The sequence below is a fragment of the Lepisma saccharinum genome, chromosome 8, assembly GCF_977018435.1.
Source record: "Lepisma saccharinum chromosome 8, izLepSacc3.1, whole genome shotgun sequence".
NCBI classification, from domain to species: Eukaryota; Metazoa; Arthropoda; class Insecta; order Zygentoma; family Lepismatidae; genus Lepisma; species Lepisma saccharinum.
In genome coordinates this window covers 41856324-41880872 of record NC_139236.1, presented here as the reverse complement: position 1 = coordinate 41880872, position 24549 = coordinate 41856324, and the positions used below count along the sequence as shown (strand labels likewise).

The 24549-nt window shown below is 36.9% G+C and overlaps 1 protein-coding gene across 1 annotated transcript in view; it reads right to left on the bottom strand.

Moving 5' to 3' along the window:
• snRNP-U1-70K (small ribonucleoprotein particle U1 subunit 70K) overlaps nucleotides 1-24549 on the bottom strand; it is an 85880-nt gene that overhangs the window by 9755 nt on the left and 51576 nt on the right. Inside the window, exons 4-6 of the mRNA XM_083126542.1 lie at nucleotides 21428-21490; nucleotides 10253-10334; nucleotides 6316-6417 (exon numbers count right to left, since the gene is read on the bottom strand). Of these exons, the coding sequence (XP_082982668.1) occupies nucleotides 6316-6417; nucleotides 10253-10334; nucleotides 21428-21490 (247 nt within the window). The remainder of the gene's footprint in view (nucleotides 1-6315; nucleotides 6418-10252; nucleotides 10335-21427; nucleotides 21491-24549) is intronic.

The following is a 24549-nucleotide window of genomic DNA, read 5'->3' as shown; positions in this document are numbered from 1 at the left end:
ACGTCCTGTTATCATTATACTTTCATTAATAATACGGGAGAAAAAAATACGCGTGGAATGCTCATGGTAACTAAAGTTTTGTGTATGAATTAGGTTCATAATTATTATCATCATCATTTCTTTTAAAGATATACACACTGAAGCATTTATATCTTTTTATATTTACTGTCTCTTTTCTTGAAACTAATCGCGGCAATGATGATGATGATGATTGCATGAAAAGACAAGGGGAAACGCACAAAACGTCCTTAATGCCATCAACATGACTGTAAGGAAACTTTCAGACCAATGGGACAAGCGACACGGGATGTTTACACTGATGTGACTAGTGACACAGACACTTCAGACTGTAAAATAGCATTCATTGAGCATGAGGGTCGAAACAGCAAACGACACGTTCATATGTTGTATTCGCATGCTACTTGTTACTTCGGTCAGAAAGCTCCTTAACCTTTAGTTTCCCAAGCGTCTCGATCAAGATGCTGTGTCAAGGTCGTAGTTTTTACGTTTTTGGCTAGAATTTCGATTTTTTTTATATTGTTCCTAACACATGTAATTAACAGAAATGTTTCTTGCACCTTTTTTTTTCTTCATGAAAATGGAGGTGAAAAGTTGGGAAGTGACTTTTGACTCTCTTTTCAAGGTCAAATTTTTGCCGACAAAGGAAGACCGGCTTTGTTGTTCTAAAGCAATTCTTTTTCATTCCCGCCTATTAACTGCATTCGAAGAAACTTGTTTTATCAGTATCCAATGTCAAAATGAAAGTTTTCCCTGAGGGTGCAAGCAGGGAGAGGGGGAAGACTGGTTGTTGAATCTGCATTGTGAGAATGGAATTTCGAAGCGTGCTGAAGGAAACCTTTGTTTTTTAGCACAAGTGTCCACAAGTTGCAACACGGGTTACCTTACATTGTCTAAAAATAGAATTTCAAGCAGCTGCAAGAATCGGCACTCATTTTTCACTGTGTTCTTGCTTTTCGTCCGTGAATGTTGTGCGTAACACAATAACAAATAACTTTTGCATTTTTTCAGGGGGGGGGGGCGGGGGGAAACACCATTTTTTTAAGAAAAGCATTTTTGAGGGGATTTCCCCCCTTTCCCCCTCCATATGTACGCCGAATGTGCATAAATTATATATCGTCTGAATCTGTGATTCATTCTGCGTACAACGGTATATCTTTCATATCTCTAGGGCATTTAGTTTCGGAGCTATAGTCATTTCAATGTAAGTCTGCAGTTCGCTCAATTTCGAAGCTTGAGACAGTTGAGTACAAGCCTTTCGTTTCAGGGGTACAACTCGCGTAATATTGGTCATATGACAAAAATGAAAATATTTTTCTGTTTCTTACATGCCAGCGATAATTTCTATGTGCATTTTGAACTTTTCATATCCTTTTTTGGGGGGGAGCGGGAGGGAGAAACCCCATTTTTTTTAAAAAAAAAGTATTTTCAGGGGATTTTCCCCCTTTCCCCCTCCATATATACGCCGAATGTGTATAAATTATATATCATCTCAATCTGTGATTCATTCTGCGTACAACGGTATATCGTTTATATCTCCAGGGCAAATAGTCTCTGAGCTAAAGTCATTTCAAGGTACCATTGCATTTTGAAGCTTGAATCAATTCCTTTTGGGGGTACAACTCAAGTTACATTGGTCATATGATAATAATGCAAATATTTTTGTATTCCTTACATGTTAACGATCATTTCCATGTGCATGTTAACACTGTCATGTACTTTTTTCTTGAGGGGAGGGTGCGGGAACGAATTTTTTTTCCCCGTAATTTTGGAATTTTGAGAGTTAGCCCCCTATCCCCTGCCACATATACGCCGAATTTGCATAAATTTCATATAGTCTGAATCTCTGGTTCATTCCGCGTACAACGGTATATGACTCAGCTCTCTAGGGCAATTAGTCTCCGATCTACACTCATTTAATTGAAACTCTGCATTTTGCTCAAAATCGGCTCGGGACCGAGGCTTGCCAGTGAAAATAGCCTTGGGACTCAAAAGGTTAAAGGAAGGGTGATCAGACTGAAGCGACGCACTACAGGGGGAGTTCCCAACTAAGTGACAAGCGACAGCCTTGAAGCGGCACTTCAGTCTATTAGCAAGCATTTGCTTCTAATTGTGTGAACCACAGATCTAGGCGACACGATAAGCCACACGTGTCGCTTTGTCGCTCAAACTGGGCCATTTCCTCAATAGCCTGCAACGTGTTGCTGTGGTTTGTTGTTCGTGCATGTGTGATGCAACGAGTGTCTTGCTTTAGGGATATTGTGCACCAAAGCAGCACACGACACTTATCGCTTGAGGATTTCACCAAACAAACGCTGGCCTGTGCTGCCAGTGCCAGTATCTCTCAGGATACTATTTATTAGGGATGGGCCGATCCGATAAAGTACCGATACCGGTAACCGATATTCTACCGATCCGATATAAAATTAGAAATGGTCCTTGAAGAACCTGAAATGTTCATTGATGTCCTTAATAAATGTGTGTTTTGAGGTGACTGCAGTGCAAGAGAAGCTAAATATTTAGACATTTACTTTTTAGAAAGAAGAGCATGGAAATTATCCATAAAAATTACAACAAAATGACAGAATTTTGCACTAAATTATAAGATATTTATCGATATATCGGATCGGTAAAATAATCGGTAATTTTACCAATAAACCGATATGCTTATATCGGCCGATACCGACAGAGTACCGATTAATCGGTCCCATCCCTACTATTTATATTCTAATAACATAAAAAAATAAACTCTAATACACAGTCCAAGACCTGATGTCCGAAATCACATTGCGATGTTTCTTCTTGTGTTACGCACGCATGTTATTTATTCATTTTATTTTACTTTTCTTTTCAAATTAATGCCGTTTCGTGACTGCAAATCACTCCACAAATATAACTGTTTCCATCAATTCACGTACCGCCTTTCAAGACAAACAAATCTACATAATATATTCAAAAAACTAACAAAGCCGCATTACTTTCAAAAGAAAATTAGCACCGATACTGATCGCACTGCCATCTACGTTCTCATCGGTCACGGGAACCAGTTTATTGGGTCGTTTTCCACATTACATTACTCAAGGCGCTGTAGTACCGCTAAGTAATTGCACCTCGAAAAGGCTGCATTGAAGCCCCTTGTTATTTGAATTTGTATTTTTATTATTTTATTTAGCATAGCTTTTCTGACACTTTTGGATAATCGAAAGGATGAGGATGAACGATGATTATGATGTTGGTGAATGGACACTCACAAGGAACACCCACGTCCAGAAAGGATGAAGATGAACGATGATTATGATGTTGGTGAATGGACACTCACAAGGAACACCCACGTCCAGCCACGGACTCAAGAGCTGGCAAATTGCCCATTTCCTCCCTTTGAACTATGAAATGTTTTAATGTGAAGCTATAAGAAGCTACGGAACATTGTGCAAGAAATTTGATTTTTGAATGGTTTTTTTTGCAGAGAGAGGCAGGCTCCAGGACTCTGCAGTCTGCAATATTTGGTAATTTTAGTTTTATCACTATTGACGCAAGTTTAACAGAGGTCCCGATTTAGTTGGGACAGTCTACTCTCTTTAATGCCTCTCTTGAGTTTCATTGAATTGCAGTCGCAATGAAAAAATGTCATTTTTCTTAGTTAACTCACATTCAGACATGTTCATTATAAGAATCATTGCTAATACGTATCATTTAATTAAAAAAATGTATATTATTTTGTATATATAAAATTATCATGGTTGGTTAGTGATATTGGTAAACAGTAGCTGTGACTGGGCACCAAAATTGTTGGGGGGAGGGGGCAAAGACAAAAGGAGAGGAGAAAATGGGGGATGAGGAGAACGGAATGGAGAAGAGAATGGTGGAGCTTTCTTCTCTTCTTTCTTTTTCTTGGTGTTGAAGGCTTAGCATTAAGAAAACATATCGTATTTAATCGCATTATCATCGCATCCTGTTTTTTCAGACCAAAAATTGGTTTATAACCTTTCATCTCTTAATGATCGCATTGGTGTGTTAGATAACGAAACCAAATATGGCTGCGTATGATCTTTGGATACAGAGGATTAAATTTTTTTGAGTCCGTATTTTGAAACACACTAGTAAATTTCCTCAGGTGAAAACATTGTTAATTTACGGAATACAGTAATTTTAGAATATTTTTAAAAATTAATGGTAAACAGTAAGCACCAAGTGTGTACTGTGTGTGTAAGCGACTGTTTTGCTGACTCTTTCGGTGTCTATCGGAGAGTAAAATTTCTTCCGTATACTTTGAATCACAATATAGCAATTCTATAACTGTACATCTAGCCAACGATAACGTTGGCAGCCACATCTGATACTTAAAACAACATTTCACATCTTATCTTTGTTCTACATTTTCCGATCCCCATCCCCCTTGGTACATACACACACGTGCGCTTAAAAATCCTGTGTACGGGCATGCCATGTCTAGTCATTTGAAGCCGGAACCTTTTGTGGGGACATCGTTGAGTCCACAATTCAACGTGTCGGGCCTTCGTCAAGACGGCTTTAATGTGTTAACTATCATATAGTCGAATTTATACATCATCATATATTATAGTATAGTTTGTATCTTAGAACTTTAGATTCTGTCCCATTTAGCCTGCCTCACCAAAACGTAGCCTTGAGAAATTTCAAAATACATAATAAAAAAGCAAATATTTCGACTTATATTAGTCTTAGAGAAAAGTCAATTAAAAGTTCAACTAATATTAGTTAAACGACTAATTCGACCAATATTAGTCAAACTACTAATTCGACTAATATTAGTCAAACTACTAATTCGACTAATATTAGTCAAACGACTAATTCGACTAATATTAGTCAAACGACTAATTCGACTAATTTTAGTCATTCGACTAATATTAGTCGAAAAAGTTGTTACTGATTTTTTCGACTAATTAGTCTATAATGCCCATCACTAATTTGAAGGCCCACTACTAAAGACAAATTACTGTTATTGGTCTTCGAGCGTATACAGATAATTTGCCTGTTCGAGTGTTATTCGCTCGAGTGAAGAAACTGTCAATTCCGTGAGCAATTTAGCGTCATCCATTCGGACTATTAGATGACTGAGCAAAAAGGGCTCGATGCAGCACTCTACTGGAGTAGAGATATCTCTTTAGAGAACACAACTACAATGAAGAGAAAACAATCTAGATTACCTCACATGTAATTTATCTTGCACCTTTTGCCTACAAGGTTGTCAGTCACATCACCGAAATCAAATTTTTGCATGACATAACTATAGCGAGAGAGTATGGTATTGGAAAAATCTTACTGGCATAGTTGTAAAATTCACCAACATCTGCAAACGTCCCTTTCCTGGATTTTGAGGAAATAAAATTAAAAGTATCTCCAGTTCTTTTTAGCAGCAATTTTGTTCCACACCAATACGAATATACTGACCGGGACAAGTGTTTCAACCATGGTCTACCACAATGTCCGTTGTCCTGTGTTTGCCAGCTGGGTCTATAAGAGTGGGAGGTGGTGTGCCATCAAATTTGGTGTATATAGAGTCTCGACCTCCACACAAAGGATCACGACCGTGTTGTACCCTCTCGAACAATGAAGTTTATGACAGGAAATCGGTAGAAGTTTGGGGTCACATTCAAGAAATTCAAATGTGTTAGGGGTGGCGAAAATTTTTCATTCACATCATCTTTTAGCAGGAGGCATGTGGTTCCCGATGGAAACTTCGGTTTCCTTTTCCCATAGTACGTAATCTGATTACAAATAGAGTTGTATCATTAATGTATGTGCTTTTCTTTTCTTTCGTCTGTTCTAATGTGATCACGTTTGCACAAGAAATGAATGCAAATAAAAGATGCAATAATATTATGTAAATATTTCAGAAGTGCGAGGCCCTGTGTGGTGGCTCACCACACTACACTACACCTGTACAAAACTGACTGGGTACCTGGTTTTGGGAATACTGGATTGGTCGAAGGGAACTCATTGAATGGGCCCAGGCTTTCTAGATATGCATCCGGTGGAATTTCCACTCTGGGGGGTGTCTGAAATCTCAGGTGTACAGTGTGAAGATTCGTGATCTAGCCATCTCCACATTAGGAATGAGAATAAATACCATGCCATGCCATAGCCCCTATGTTCCCTGTGTAATCAACAATCTGCGATTCTACATACAGACTTGCATGGAACTTGAAGAAAGACACATGAACAAATACTGTGATTTGGGCTATGGTCAGAGATTTTTCTGACACCCTGTATAAGCTAGCTAGGTTAATAACTTCAGTGTCTAAACAAAACACTCACCTAGTCGCCGGGGTAGCCATCCTTTCACAGTCCTCCCTCTTTCAACATCCACTAGTACACGCCGTCCATCTATTTTCTTTCCATCCGCATGTTTGTATGCAGCTGTAAGAACAAAAAAACAGTTAATTTGTGATGCCACACAATTAAATCTCCCAAACTTACCACTTTTACCTGTTGTGTCTGGTTCCTCTTCACTTATTTTCCATTACTCACCTGAGTTTACAACCAAAAATTTACAACTCAAAATCACCCAGCTGCAAAATCTTTGTGTAAGTCACACACTGAAAGAGGAAATTTCATCGTGACGTCGGTGTCTGCTGAAGGCAATTGTGAACTAATGCAATGCCAACACACACCAAGTGCTGGAGCATTATCATTAAGAAGCCAAAAAAGATTTAACATTATTACAAGCAGCAGCCAACCACAAACACTACAGTCACAACTCATAAATTATATAAGCAATTTTCTTTTTTTTAAAAAAAAGAGCTTCATCCTCTATAAATGAAATTACACATAAGCTGACCAATAAGTATCTTCACCATTTAGCTCAATTACCTCAAAATATGCTGTAAGTTATGTGCGTGAATTATGTCAGCCACATCCATTAAAATCACATCAAGGAATTGATGAATTCTGCAGGAACACATGTTGCTGAACCCGTGTTCAATAATGAAAATGTAAACCAGATGAATGGCTGTATGAAAAAGAGACCATCTATTAGACTTCATTCAGATTTCACTGTCTAAAATACACTCATAGCAAGGTTTGGAGGGAAATGTCTTCACAAGAAGAAAATATATTCACAACTGAATATAAATGACCACTCCTACCTGGACTTTGATTATCTTATGAAAACATGGAAATTTTCAGTCATTGTGTAAAATGAACGAATTAACAACACACACCTTACATCACCCCCCTCCCCTTTCCTAACAAAGTAATGCATATCTGACAAGATGCTAAAAGAAAAATTAGAATTCGCATCTGGAAAAATATTCAAGCTGCTGATATTTTCGTAGATTATTCTGGTTCATTGTAAAGTGACAGGTCTTGAAAATTCAACATTTAAGTCTAATACAGAATGAAATTGAATTTTGTCACTTTAAAGATCACCATCCATTTTCAAAAAGGCAAGAAAAGAAATACATCTATACTTGAGTATGATCTTGCTCACTTCAATTTTATATTTTGCAGTTTGCCAATAAAATTCTTGGGATTATTTAAAAATCAATTTTGTTTAAAGCAGAATGAATTGTGAACTGAATAGTGGGGGTAAATTATTACATGCTTCAAAATGAAATGATGACAACTGCTTTTCATATGTTTAATGAATTTTAGTTTCTACCCGATGCCTACAGTAAGTACAGTAATTGTTTAATGTGTTCGAGAATGTAATATGTAAACAATTTACGCTCTATCTTAATACTGCTACAAGTGAAAGAAATACTGAGAATTATTTAGTCAATTTACTTGAAGAAATCTTAGTAAGAAACAGTAATGCTTCTCCATTGTAGTGGATTCCGGAGCAACTTTCTCTTCCCAAAACTCCACATAAAATAGATAATGAAAGCTATAGAAATGTACAATGACTGAAGTTTCCATGGCCTAACCAAACACTTGCAAGGAGGATGAAGTCGCCAAAGACAGGAATATAAGTAATGACTGTAGTGCTCTGGTACATGTAACCTCACTAAATAGACTGAAAAAAAAATGCATTAGTTTCAAGCAACTAATTATCTGCCGACAGGGGGACACCACATGGAACTAAAATGAAGCTGAAAAGAATTTAAGATGACAAAATTTTAATAGACTACCCAGTCTTGGTTCTTCCATATAGAACACCGTTCCTGTTAAGCCACGTTTAATGCATCAATGTGTAATTTACTCACTTGAACAGAGAATTTACTACATGAAGAAACTACACACGAAATTCAACAGCACACCAGGAAAAGTCAACAAATAGGAAAGGAACACTACACACAGTAGAGACTTTGCATCGTAGATGTGTTACCTGTCTCCTATACCCACCCGCTTGTGTCCGGAGTCTTCGTAACGAAGTTTGTCAACAAAGCACAAATGGCTTCATACGTTTAAACATACAACAAAGGAACAAACTGCATCAGCTACTGTGTTTTTAATTCTTTTCAATGTTTTATTACTATATGAAAATTCACGCTTGCATTGATATTACTGGTGAAACAAAACTTCTTTCTTTGGAAGCATGCAAGCAGAAACATACTTATGAATGTTTACATTCTTGATATATAATACCTACCGCGGGCTATACTTACTGATCTCTAGACAAAATGCAACTTTTTTTCTTTAAAGTTATCTGTGAAGAGAGTGCAGTGAAAGTTCTCATCTCACATGGTGAACCATAACTTGATGGGCGTTCCTCCATTTCGGTGGTACGAAAATTTACCTGGTGCGCTTTTACTTACGGAATGTGCGCATTGACTCAAAAACTTACTCCCAACCCAAAAGTACTTCTAGCCAAATGTCAAAGTATTTCTTAACTTGTATACCAGGTTTCTATATTAACTTACGTATTTCTATCCAGCAAACAATTACTCAAAAAATGAATAAGCAAATAAATTTTAACTGTAACTAGGAACCACAATGGATAGATCTTTTATTGCTGTTTACGCTGAACATTAAAATGACAAGAAATTATTCAATGTGATACTGAAAACAAGTCTTGAACATGTAACAAAATCTTGTGGAGATTTTTGAACAAGTATTTACTATGCTTCCTTGTTGGTGATAAACAAGTTAATGCTGCTTTGAGTGGCTAATTTTAAAAATTTATTTAGCGAGATTTCTGGAGAAATTTTAACAAATTTCATAAATTCCCTCCCAGAGCAATTTCTTAAAACCACCGCATTCCACCAAGTTCATTTTTGGTTGAGATTTATACTTTGATATTTTTGAGGGAAAAGTGAAAGGGGATGGGGATGATATCCAGTAAAAAGAAATATTATTCATTTTTTAAAAAATCATTTCCCCTCCCTCCGTAAAGTGTGAAATCAGAACATCTCGCCACTGTATTATTTCATAGGGCTTTCCCAGTTAATCTTTCTAGGCTATATGATTAGCGTAATATAAATGTGATATACATATATACAATTTCATTACTGATTAGATAGTGATGTTGAAGTAATCAATGGTAGAGAAATTCGTGATGACATGCTTTCTGTCAGTACTTGATACTGACCAGTGAAAACGAATTAAAAAAAAATTGAGGAAAAGTTTTGGAAAAAGGTGAACTTAATTTAAAAGATGAATATGCTGTTTCATTACTGGGAGAATAAAAATCATAAAAGCCACCCTGAAGCTGAGGATATTTCGAGATATAAAGAGTGAAAAGTTCTACAGGAAACTGCACCCACAAACACAGGTTCAGTTTCTAAATAACTGCAAAGATAGAAGCTCCTTAGTATTACTGTCAACAGCAAGTTAAAGGGAAAATTTGCATGGAAAAATCAAACAGACTAACAATTAAATTAATATCTGCTGTTGAAAATAAACTAGGAAGCTATACTGTATTTGTATGCAGGGTCTTACCACACATACAAACCTATAGCCAGCTATGTTTGGTATAGCACACAATAGGGGACACTAGTTGCTCTGCAGCTCGCCAAGCTGTCACCGGGAACAACAAGATAAAAATGTATTAATATAATGAAATCACAATATAGATTGATTAATTCTCTAAAAACAGCTGGCTCTACTACTATTTGTTTGGAATTATTGTTTTAAATAAAAAAAAAATGTAATCAAAGCCAAGAGTGATTACTTTATAGGTCAAATTTTATTGTTAAATTATTGCTCTTCCTTTATTTTGTGAATTTTCTCTCTTGTTTGAATTTAACCACTAATACGAGTATGTAAGTGTGCTACATGTGAAAATTTTAAACTCATACCATGGCATACTTACAATGCATGTCTCTTTCATGTTCGTACTCAATGAAGGCATAGCCTCTGGGTTTTCCATTCTTCATGTCATGAATGAGGACAATCTGAAAACAGAAATTAAAAATTGTCAGAGAATATCTATGCATACATAAATACACATGTACAAAGCACAGTGTTATTAACTAATTTGAGAAGTCCTTGGAATGACCCTTCCTAGCCCTTGAGAGTCATGTCATTCTTGCATGACCCACATGACCCTTTTAGGTGAGTGCATGGTCATACACGACCAAGTGTATCTAAGATCATTTTAATCTTTCAGAGAAAGAATACACAAAATTTACAAATTTTAATCTGAAGCAGATGGGAGCCTCTTCCACATGTTGGACAGAAAGTTTTCATGTCACAACATACAGAAAAAATCCTACAAAAGATGATATCGGATTTTGGCTCCCCACCACAATAATGAGGCTTTTACCGGTGGTGAAATTTATGCAATTTATTGGCAATAATGAAGTTAAAGGAGAAGAAAATCCAAATTTTGCACACAAAAATTCACATTCCGCATGCCGCTACCACAATAGACCAAAATGAATGAAAAAATGTAATATGCACTGAAGGGGAATAAATAATAATTTTATAAGGATAGCAGTTTCGCCACTTTACGGAAAAAAATCTGGAAAATTGCTCCTAGTGTCGGCACTATGGATGCTGGATGGACCAACCACATTTGCAGGGAAGCACGACAAAAGACTACTCTTTGAGGATATATAATGACCATCCTCTAATTTTGAAAAAGGAAAAAGAAAACTGAAAACTTGATCATTTCAGAAAAATCTTGAAAATTGGATGTTTCCCACTGGACCCCTAATTATCGCACATTGTGAGCATGTTCTTTTGTTAATAATAGTAACACACACACACACACATATACAAGAAAATGGGTCTTGCACAATGATGAAATATACTTGTCTTTGGTCTCTGCAGGCAGAGAGAAATCTTAAATATTCTGTAATGCTGGAAAGGACCATTTAGTTAGCATAAAATAAAAATTTTATGGTTTTCATTCTGGATGTTTCTAAAACGATTTTTCTCTGCACGAGTTGTAATATTTTGCTGGAAACATTTTTTTGAAGAACAACGAGGTGCAGAAAAGGAGCATAATGTATGATAAGTAAAATTTATCTTGCATGAAGACAATTGAAAAGTAGTAATTTGTTAAGGTAGCTTTCAGGTAATGGTCTAAAATCTATTGATTAAATTTTTAAAACTTTCAAAGCCACTTGATGATAATAAAATACAAATAAAGGTTGTAACCTGACTCGGATGTCTTCAAAGTGGTGGTACGTGCCTTAAATAAGGCAGAGCCATGACAATGAAGACAACAGGCATTTGTTCTTCCTGGTTTTTACAACACACACAACTATGGAAAACACTGTGCATGTGAACAAAACCAGAATGCATTGAATCATTATAACAATTGTATACAGAATACACACAATGAACTCACCCATATCTTCGACTCTTGGTTCTCTAATTAACAATTTGTTTACGCACTTATTAATCCATGCACTACAGAGAGAAGTTACAGCCCAATGCCCTCATAGACACAGTGCTGCTAACTTTAATGCTGAATTTTTTAATGGTGTTAGCATAGTTCTACAATATTTGAATCACTATATGCAATCAGTTAAACGCCAGGATTTTCTCCCTCTCTCTGAATTGAACATTAAGAAATCAGGGCTATTTTGTGCACAAGCCCACTTCCACATTTAGCAATGAAAGAGAAACCTGTTCAGCAGCTGTCCCGATTATTGCATACCAAAGCTAGTGAGATCACCTCAACACTGAAGCTTTGCCATTAAACACTAATGCCAGTTACCAGTCCAATCACAGAAATGTCTGCCAACTTAAAGTGGAAGATCTGATGGTTGGGAATATATACATGGCCCATGCTAGGATTTGAAATAAGGAATGGAACAGTAACTGCTCTATGCCATGGTCCGCACATGCCCATTCCTAGATACGTATTTTGATGTAAGAGAAACCCACACTTTCAGCATTCTCCTCCTACCACAATTTAAAGCTACTGTTCCTAGCAATGAAAGTCATAGGTAGAAACATAAATACTGCACATGACCAAGTATCTTAGGAATTTGATCTTCCTGGCTTTCAAGTCAAATACCACTATGTAAAATGTAGTACCTGCGATCTAAGCCAGAAAATAAATCAGCCATCATAGATAGCACTCTTGAGAAAATTAGTGGATGAAAATAATCTACTCTCCAGTTACATACTGCTGCTAGGAGGCTAAAACAAACTTACTATTTGAATGACATTACTATTTCACAGAAACAGTCTTGGTACCTCTACAGACGAAAAGTAATGTCAGGAAATGTACTGCATACAGGACAATGAGACTCATATAATATCATATTCAGCAAAACTTCTCCTATACTAAAGTTGATGGAAAGTTCTAAGAACTTGGTTTCAGGAAGGGAAAGGGTACAAGAGATGCAACTGGATTACAGCAGAGAACTGGTATAAGATACCTACAGAAAAAGTGTCTAATACTAGAGCTGCTTCTTTCTGGTGAGAGTTTCAGAAATATTGGTCAGTATTTAGTGGCAACCCAAGGGCAAAATGCAGCTGTTCATAGAACTTCAAAGTCATGAGTAGACGTATAAATACTGCACATAACTAAGTCTCTAGGAATTTAATCTTTCTGGCTTTCAAGTCAAATACCACTATGTAGAAGACAGTACCTGCGATCTAAACCAGAAAATAAATAAGTCTTCATATCTTAGATAGTACCCTCAGAAAATTTGTCAATTAAAAGAACCTACTCTGGACCAGAGATGTCCAGCCGGGCCTCATGAGGCCTGGCCTCTGCCTCAGCCTTGGCCTCCAGGAGCCTTGCGAGGCTGAGGCAGTGTAAGGCTGAGGCAGAGTTGGAGTTTGGAGGCTGAGGCCATGTGAGGCCGAGTTGGAGGTTGAGGCTGTGTGAGGCTGACCTTGAGCTTGGAGGCTGAGGCCGAGTTGAAGGTTGGAGGCTGAGATCGTGTGAGGCCGGAGGCTGAGGGCATGAGAGGCCGAGATGGAGTTCAGAGGGTGAGGCCGTGTGAGGCTGGATGTTGGGCCTCGCAAGCAAATCAAATGAACAGCTAGCTCTTCCTACACGATAGCAGAATCCGATCTGTATCTCACTTCCAATGGATTGTACTACGGGAATTTTTTATGAAGTTCAGACTTTGTGAAACTGTCTTTGTCCTTCAGAAAGGAAGCCCACCTTCTACCAGTTGTTGATATCAGCCATGCCAGAGGTGATTTTTGGCCTCGAGGGTAGATTGCATTCCTTTATTTGGCATCTCGCTTGGCTCTCTGTGGCGTAGGGTGCAGTCTGTTCCTTTTTCCTCTGTTTTTCTTTTGTCAGATGTTATTTCGAGTGTATTCTGGAAAGAAAGTCTGTAACTCCTGGACTATCTAGAAACCATATCCAAAAATTGTACAGTCCTTGTCCCGTGCCTCCTGGAAAGGAAAGTATGCTCCTGTTCCCCACCTCTGTTAGGAAACGCGAGCACAGCAGACTATAACTGAGGTGCTTATGTTCTGAAGAAAGTGAAAATATACACACGTTCCATACCTCGTAAATTTCTATGTTAAATCTAACATGATTATTAATACTGTGCAATCATTAGCCCCTTCTCTTCACACACACAGGATTTCCCATGAACTGTAGAAGAAATTGGCCAACTTCTTGTCAGTTCAGACCAGAGATGTCCAGCCTCCGGAGGTCGGGCCTCATGAGGCCGAGGCCGAGTTGGAGTTGGAGTTCGGAGGCTGAGGCCATGTGAGTCCGAAGGTCTAGATGGAGATCGGAGGCTGAGGCCGTGTGAGGCTGGAGGCCAGAGGTAAAGTTGGAGGTCAGAGGCTGAGGCCGTGTGAGGTCGACCAACTCGGAGGCCGAAGTTAAATGGCCATCTATGCTCTGGACACTTACATACTACTGTTAGGAGGAGATCCTACTTGACACTGTTGCTATCCTACTGATGTCTTTTTGTGCTATGCCAGTAGAGTTCTATAGTACTTGAAGCAGCATAAACAGTAAGCTAAAATTTTTATCTCACAAGAATGCATTTCTATTTCTACATAATAATAATAAACACAATATGAAGTGCGGATTAAGGGAGAGAAATGAGAGACGTGAGCTCATTGTGAACTTCTGTAAAAGAAACTCACTGACTGAAGGGAATAACTATTCCAGTAACATAAAAGAAGCTACATGTAAACAAAAACAAACAATACCAGATAGACTACATCTTGGTACAAGATTCTGAAACTGTATCATAAGTGCAAAAACATTTCCTGGCTCAGACATTAATTTCAAGGAAACCTTACACAGAAAGTCACTAACTAAAAGGTAGACAGAAATGTTTTCGTCTGGGATCTGGTCAGATATTATTGGGTAGACCGAGATGCAGTCCATGAATAATTGTGGTTGATGGTGACTGACTCAATGTTAAGTGGATTCTTGACATGTCTACTAGTTTACAGATGAAATCGAAAAACAGCATGTTGATGCACAAAAGTCTTGTATATCAATGGATAAGCAAGACTTCCAGTTCTTTTGCCAGTGCTTCTCATTTTACCCACCATTCCCTGATTTTGATGGTATTAAGTCAACAATTACAGGAGTAACAGGGAATAAGGAAACAAATCCTCCCGATGCACATGACGTTGGAATGTTTTCAAAGTCCAGTGTCATTGGTAAAAATTTGTGAAATGTTAAGTTTGAACAAAAGAGAGTTAATCCTTGGAGCGGTCACACCTGAAGTGAAAATCAGAGATGTATTGTATCCAGAGTTTTTATTTAAAATATCATAAGATCAATTTAAAGAAAACTTGAAGTACAAACTTGCTCTGTACCTGTTATCAATGATGAGGTAAGGATGCGAAAAACCAAGTAGTATTCTCTTTATGATCCTTTTTTTATCACTCACTGAAAGTAAAGAAGTTGGGGATGCTATTTATGATGGATGATTCTTGATACACAGAGTTGTTTGTCAAACAGCGACAAATATTTGGTATCATTCTGCATATGTGCATTGAGTACGAAAAGAAATAAGACAAGAAAAAATACCGTGACAATGTGAAAGAAAAAATACTAAAGCTGCTGAACGTGCTCATCAACCAACGTTCTCCTCTAGAGTTTGTATTTGATGAAACTATGCCTGTGACAAGTCAACACATGTTTAATTCAAATGAGAGGAACAAGAGCCGACTCATTACAATGCTGGAAGAGCGATTGCTGACAAAATGTTTGAGAGTAGAATAGGCTGATTGAACATGCATGCACATTAATCATCAACATTGCTATTGAAATGTTCTCTGTCAGTAAAAATTGTGGTGAAGGTGTTTACTTTTGGTTATTCTCACTGCCTTAGTTGGGCCACCTTGGAAGATTATAAGGCTGGAACGTGATGTCTTCACCTCTATGGTGGCAGTGAGAGTGAATCCTTATAAATAATCAAAATAACAAGCTAATATGAGGAAACAGAAAAATATGGAAGTTATGATTCGATGCATTGCGAAGCAAATGGTTTTAAGGCTGTACAATTTTTCGATATAGAGTTGATATTTTTAAAATATTGAAGCATCGATATTGTAAAAATATTGATGTTGATGTATTGATATTATCAACGTATGGTGGTGTTGCATTCCTTACGTACAAGTTAAGTCAAGCATAAGTAATGCGCTCACCACACGGGGACAGAACTTGGGAAGTGAATGATTAGAGATTGCCTCTGATTAACATGGATAGCAAATACATGCAACAACCAATATAAAGGACAAGATTTCTACTTCATAGAACTTGATGGTTACCCTTGTGTGACCAAGTATAGGGATGGAATCGATACGATACGAGACAATACTTGGCAAAAACTTGGTCTCAAGTTGTAAATGATTGTCTCGTTCTTGGTCTTGCCTCGATATACAGCATATACACAGCACAAATTATTTTGTGATAACATTTTTCTGCTTGATGCATATGTTCGACGCTATGAGCAGGTAGAGCTCCTGAAGAGGGCAGGGATGAAACTTCAAATTGAAAGATATAGATGTGTCTGTATTTTCGGTAGCATCGATATCGGTGTTTTCGGTAGTTAATATTGGCATTTTCGGAAGCATCAATATCGGTATTTTTTATATTGTTGATATAGATATTATCGACTCAATATCGATATTCAACCGATATTGCAGAGCCCTAAATGGCTTCAACTTTGCAAATAAGAGCTGTGGATGATAGAAGATGGCAATGATTACACAGACAAACTAGGAACATTGAATCTATGGGAAAAGTATGGAGAAGAGCCTTATGACAAAATGAATCATCCAGATAACTTCGCTATAGAAAATTAAGGAGACTGATAAAGAATGTAAGCAACCACTTATGGAAATGAAGAATGTAAAGGTAACAGGAATTGACCCTTATACAACTAACAAAGTGCATAGGCAAGGGATAGACAGAAGGACATCTGCTTACCTACTGAAATCTAAGAGAAAGGCGACTTGCCCACAGACTTCAGAGATACCGTTTTCGTACCTCTACAGAAGAAAAGTAATGTAGTGACTACAGGACAATGAGCCTCATATCATATTCAGCAAAACTTCTCCTACGAGTCCTAAAGCAATGCTCCTATACTAAAGTTAGTGGAAAATTCTAAGAACAACTTGGTTACAGGAAGGGAAAGGGTACAAGAGATGCAACTGGATTACAGCAGGGAACTGGTATAAGATACCTACACAAAAAGTGTCTAAAACTAGAGCTGCTTCTATCTGGTGAGAGTTTCAGAAATGTTGGTCAGTATTTAGTGGCAACCCAAGGGTAAAATGCAGCTGTTCATAGAACTCCAAAGTCATGAGTAGACGTATAGACGTATAAATACTGCACATGACTAAGTCTCTAGGAATTTAATCTTTCTGGCTTTCAAGCCAAATACCACTATGTAAAAAGCAGTACCTGCGATCTGAGCCAGAAAATAAATAAGCTTTCATATCTTAGATAGTATCCTCAGAAAATTTGTGAAAGAACCTACTCTGGACACTTACATACTACTGCTAGGAGGAGATCCTACTTGACACTGTTGCTATCCTACTGATGTCTTTTTGTGCTATGCCAGTACAGTTCTACAGTACCTGAAGCAGCACAAACAATTGGCTAATAAGCCATTTTTTTGTAAGAATGTATTTTTATTTCTACATAATAATAATAATAAACACAATATGAAGCATGCATTAAGGGAGAGAAAATATACTGGAGAATATGGAAGAAAGAAGAAAAGTGAAGAACGTAAACAAAGAAGTGAGCAAATGCAGGAATCTAAACAACTAGCTAAGAGTGAGGAAGTAGAAAATGTGGAAGTTATGATTTGATACATCGTGAAGCAAGCAGCTTGAAGTTTGCTAAGAACTGAGGATAAGAAAATGGCAAAGGTTTCACAATCAGAAACTAGGAATACTAAATCTATGGGAAAAGTAAGTAGGTGAGCTATATGGCAAAAGGAATCAGATAACCTCCCTAGCCAACTAACAATGTGCTTGGCAAAGGAAAGGAGGAGATCTTACGTATTCAGCAAAAAATATCTTACATATAGGTACTCATATACAAAGGTAATGGAGAGTTGCAAGAACAGTATGGTTTCAGGAAGGAAAACGATACAAGATATGCAATTGGATTACAGCAGGCAACCGATGACAGATGCCTAGAAGAAGGAAAGAACTGTTTATGGATCTGGAGAAAGCTCCAGATAGAGTTCATTCGATGAAACTTACAGATGCTGAAGAAACAGGAGGTGGTTCTTTGGCAATTTGGATATTAAACATGAGTTAAAGTGAGAATAGAAGAAATGGCAGAAGGAAGCGTAATTTGAAGTTGACTACAACAAGGATCCAGTCTATCACCTACATTACTCAACATCTAGTTAAAATAATTCGTTAAAAAAATTTCCAGAATAAGGGAGGGGTAATAATACAATGATGAAGAATGACATGTGTAAGTTTTGAGGACGGTGAGTTCTAAGACATAATGGCAGTCAACAACACATAAGAATAATTTAATATCAAATTCTGATGAGTTTCAGAATAGTTGATAAGTCATTAGTAGCAGCTCAGGTGCGAAATGCAGCTGTTCATAGAAACTAAAGTCATGGGTAGAAGTATAAACACTACACATAACCAACTCTAGGAATTTAATCTTTCTGGCTTTCAAGTCAAATACCACTATATAAAAGGCAGTACCTGCGATCTAAGCCAGAATATAATAGTTGTATATCTGTCTTACAGTTATTATGCCAACCTCCATGGCAGAGTGGTTAGCACATTATGCTATGATACCAGAGGTCCTGTGTTCGTATCCTGGCCAGGGTATTGGTGTCCTTTCAATTTCATCATGTCACCACTCATTCTCAATTAGCCCAAAGTGGCAGAAAAGCAACGTAAAAATAACCAACAGAATCAATCAACTACAGTTATTCTATACCATTGGAAAATATGTGAACTCTTTTATACCCATAATTTCATACAGTGCTAGTAGGACAACAGGCCTTCTACCTGCGTTGTAACTGCTGCTAATTTTACTGATGTCTCTTTATACTATGCCAGTGAAGTTTTATGGTGTTTGAAACATTACAAAGAGTAGGCTAGTAAGCCAGTATAAATCTTTATTTTAAAGTAAAAATAACCAGTTTTGTAGTAACAACTCCATGCCATACTCCACATATGCCATTTCAAGATATGATAATGAAAAAGAAAGCCTTCAGCAGATGAGATGATGTCTTGTGCAGAAATTAGTATACAAATGCAGCACATCACAGTGTGAAAAATAAAAGATCACAAAAGGCTCTCAACATTGCAGTCATTTAATCGTCGTTAGGGCAAATAGAAGCACCTCACTAAATGATGTGTTGTGCACTGTATTTGTATGTTGATTTCAATACATGCATAACTATGAACATTCATATTGAACATATTATCCTTAAATGGCAAGAAAATAGTAGGAAGTAAATTAAGTCAGCTTTAAAATTTGGATGACTGTAAAACAATTTTCTCTGCACATTTATGATTATGAATGCATACTCTACATCTTCCGTTGGATTACACATTAATTAAAAACATTTTTTGAAGAAGAAATAAACAATTAAGGTGCAGCATACTGGGTAGAAGTTGCATGAAAATGAAACATGCAAAATGTGCATTAACACTATAGTCAAACTTCTCTAGTATAAAGATATTGCACATTTTTAAAATTTTCATTAACCTTTTGGATCCCAAGCATCTCGATCGAGATACCTAAAAGTAACCCTCACAATTGCAAGCGTCTCGATCGAGATGCTGTGTCAAGGTTAGTTTTTACGTTATAACTTTTCTATTTTTGGCTAGAATTTAATTTTTTTAAAATATTGTTCCTAACACATGTATTTAACAGAAATGTTTCCTGCACCTTTTTTTCTTCATGAAAATGGAGGTGAAAAGGCGGGAAAAGGGACTTCTCTTTTGCGTCTCTTTTCAAGGGAAAATATAAATTTCAAACATTTCAACAATTTTTTAAAATAATTTTTGGGGGTTTTCTCCCTTCACCCTCCATATATACGCCAAATTTGCATACATTTTGCATTTTGACATTTTTTTCGGGGGGGGGGGGGGGGTGGGGGCGGGGGGGAAACACCATTTTTTAAGAAAAGTATTTTTGAGGGGATTTCCCTTTCCCCCTCCATATGTACGCCGAATGTGCATAAATTATATATCGTCTGAATCTGTGATTAATTCTGCGTACAACGGTATATCTTTCATATCTCTAGGGCATTTAGTTTCTGAGCTATAGTCATTTCAAGGTACCGCTGCATTTTGAAGCTTGAATCAGTGGCGTGCCCACCATTCCTTTTGGGGGTACAACTCAAGTTACATTGGTCATACGACAATGATGCAAATATTTTTCTGTTTCTTACATGCCAGCGATAATTTCTATGTGCATTTTGAACTTTTCATATTTTTTTTTCGGGGGGGCCAAACTCCATTTTTTTTTTAAAAAAAAAGTATTTTCAGGGGATTTCCCCCCTTTCTTCCTCCATATATACGCCGAATGTGCATAAATTATATATCGTCTGAATCTGTGATTCATTCTGCGTACAACGGTATATAGTTCATAACTCCAAGGCAAATAGTCTCCGAGCTAAAGTCATTTCAAGGTACTGCTGCATTTTGAAGCTTAAGTCAGTATTTTTGAGGGGATTTCCCCCCTTTCGCCCTCCATATGTACGCCGAATGTGCATAAATTATATATCGTCTGAATCTGTGATTCATTCTGCGTACAACAGTATATCTTTCATATCTCTAGGGCCATTCCTTTTTGGGATGTACAACTCAAGTTACATTGGTCATATGATAATAATTCAAATATTTTTCTGTTTCTTACATGCCAGCGATAATTTCTATGTGCATTTTGAACTTTTCATATCCTTTTTTTTCGGGGGGGGGGGGGCTCCATTTTTTAAAAAAGTATTTTCAGGGGATTTTCCCCCTTTCCCCCTCCATATATACGCCGAATTTTCATAAATTTCATCTAGTCTGAATCTCTGGTTCATTCCGCGTACAACGGTATATCACTCATCTCTCTAGGGCAATTAGTCTCCGATCTACACTCATTTAATTGAAACTCTGCATTTTGCTCAAAATCGGCTCGGGACCGTGAGGCTTACTTGTGAAAATGGCCTTGGGACTCAAAAGGTTAACCTGGCTTATATGCCTTGAATTCAAGCAGAGCCATGGCAAAAAACACAGCAGGCATTTGTTTTCTTGTTTTTTACAACACACACAACCATGAAAGAAACTGTGCATGTGAACAAAACTAGAATGTATTGAATTCCAACAATTGCACACAGAGTACATCTGTACATTTTACTCTTTCACATCTTCAATGGTTTTATATTTACAATCCATGTACTCTGAAACAGGAAACAGTCTTGTGCAGTTTGCTGTAATGCTGATAGAAGTAATTTTTCCTGTTTTGTCCAAGCATATCCCCTTTCCTCATAGAAGTAAAAAGTACTACTGTCGCAAAGTAGAAAATGGTACAAGAAAAAGCCCATAATAACCAAGCTTGTGAATGCAATAGGCACAAGCTAAATAGCTAAATTCAACCTACCTTTTTAATTGGGCCATATCCTTCAAATTCTCTCCTAAGTTTGGATTCAGATGTATCATAGTTCTGAAACACAAAGAAAAATAAGTTTTATTTTGATATGACATTGCACTTAAAAGTACAATCAACACAAAAATAATTTTCAAAACTGGAAAGTAATCTGTGAAACAGATTTGATGCATTCCACTTTACCCCCAAGCACTGGTGTACACACAGGGGGCGAGCTAATTGGGCTACAGACCCTTCCAATTTTTTAGAAAATAAAGATTTTCAAATGAAAGCAGGCATGAACTCTGGAAAGTGGTAACTGAAAGCTAGCCTTAAAATGACTGCCAATTACCAATTTCTTTTTTGAAGAACTTTTAAAATTAAGATTAAAAATAGTAATTATGAAATATTTTATTGCATATCCCTCCCTCCCCCTGAGAACACAGTTGTGTAGTATCCACCTTTACAATTCCAGCACCCTTAGAAGAAAAAAATCTGAGAACGCCAGTACCTCCAAGACCTTGAAACTTGATTCATTACTTTCCCATTTTCATGCAAATACCCTCCAAGTATAGAAGTTGTGACTGATCTGGTTCAAACTGTTCTTCCATCAAGAGAGACTTTCCTCATCCAACGCTACTCCAGTATCAAGAACATTAAGGCTGCTGATGACCTCTAGTGACTTCAACTTATCCATTCTACATGAGGGCAACTATGAAGAGGGCAATGAGAAACAGAAAAGTAGATTTTTGTGTCGAGGCAATGAATTTAATGAATGTTTTCCAAACATAGATAACAAGTACACCTTTCACCTTTCATATGAAAATATCATGTTGCATACATATAAAGTTTTATCTAGAGTGGAAATCTTACAACCTTCTGTAAACAAAATCAGGTGTGCTAAAAGTGTTGCTAACCCATGAGAATAAAATATACCTAATCCATGCAGCCTGCATGGTGTAAAGACATTCCATTTGTCAACCAACAGGAAATAAAAGTTTTTCAAGTTTTATTCTTCTTAAAAAAGCTTACTACAAGAATGGTAAAAATTGAGATAATTTGCATTTTAAAACTGGGGCTTCTTGATTAAATGTATTTGGAGATTTGAAAGTGAAGCTGGAGCATGGTGCTGATCCTCTCTCTTTTTTTCAATATTCTGGTTAATATAGGAGTATATTTTTCCCATCTTACACAAAAAAAAAAAAAAAAATTAAAGTTCAGGTGAAATGTGAGTGGAACAGCATATGTTGGTTGCGCCAGTAAAAACAAAAAAAAAAAAAAAAAAACAGCAAGGGAGATGGTATGTTCAGTTAGAAGGTTAAAGATTCTGATCTTAGATATCAGATAATTTTTGTATCCTAATCTAAGGAAAACAGGTATCAGGTACTTATTTATCATCATGATTTTTTTAAGAACTTTACTAGCAATCACTGAGATCATGTTATTTGGATATTCGAAGATCTACAGAGCATTCCCTGACATTCGTTACTCGGCGGCAAGCGGCCCGGCATCAGTGCTTGTCTTTCCTGGTGAACGGGTCCGCGACAGTCGGTAGAGTTGGCTATTAAAATTACAGTTTTCATATTTTGTACTAACCTTGACTACAGAAGGTGTTGAAAATGATGTCCCTCTGCTGCAACACATTCCTGGCATCTCCGAAGGAAATTGGCATTTACACGTGCAAGTTCGTCTACTGTAATTCTCCAGATTTCTCGTACAATACTCTCTTTTAACTCACAGATGGTGTGCGGATTGTCTTTGTATACTTTATTATTTAGATTTTCCCATTTTTATGTCCACACGTTTTTACAAGGTTTAATATAGTGGTCCTATGTGGAACGGGAACACTAGGAAATTTCGTTGCAAAACGTCATCGCACTTCTCCACAATTCCTCTTTCCGAAGTAACACTCTACAAGATAAATCCTTTGTTGTAATGTAAACTTTTGTGGTGCCATATTCAACCACAATGTTCAACACACGGACACGACACACCACAACTTCCGAGGGAAGATTATACTGGCGTCAGTCTGCAAAGTCAACAGAAAGGGAAAGAGAGCGAAGGAAGGGAGAGTGAAAAAAAAAGAAGAGACTGTAGCGTGCGACTGTCGCGGACCCGTTCACCGGGAAAGACAAGCGCTGATGCCGGGCCGCTTGTCGCCGAGTCTCACAGCGAATGTCAGGGAATGCTCTGTATTATCCATCATAATTGATCTTTGAATTCATTTTAATACATACTATACAAATTATTTTGGCCATCCTTAACAAATAAGAATTAAGGCTTGTTACCAACCATGAGGGAAAGCTAATGTAATATAAGTATGGCTGAACTGATAACAATGCCAATATATTGGCATCAGCAAGTATCAGTTGCAACTTATTTATTGATAATTTTCTAGCATTTTGGCCTTTCACAGGGTCTGCAGAAGTACCAACCAACACTTTCGAATTGAATGCATTAACCTGGAGATTATGAAAAATTTGAATTTTCTTTTACCTTTACACCAGTTTTGTGTGAAAAACTTAAAATTTTATGATTACATAACGTATTTTAATATTCTGATGTAATTCTTGAATATTTTAAAACAAAATTCTGGGTAAAATTATGTATATAAATAGAGTAGAATACTTACATTAATCAATCTTTTGAATAACTTTTAATTATTACAATTTTAAAGCATTGTGTGTGTGAATTGCTAAGAGTATTGGCATCTGTTCAGAGAGATATCAACTAGACAATATATTATCACAATATTTTGACAATATATATCGTGTCAGTGATATATTGTCATGATGTTTTGGCGATATATATCGTGGAGACAATATTTAGCTGATATCACGATACGGGAAAAAATATTGTGATGATATTTTCTTGATATATCGCGATATCAAATTTCTGATATCGACCATCCCTAGTTTTAACTCAGCCCTAAATATGAGGCGTTATTAAGTGGAAAGTTTTATTTGCAATCGATTTTTTCCATTTTGTATTAGTTACCAAACTCGAAACATGAGATCTTAATAGGTAGCAAAATCTCAACTAAAAGATGCAATTCATTAAAAATACACATGCACAAAATTTTCTGTGCACTGTGTATCATATTCTCTAAATAGATGCGAGATGAACTTCATACATCA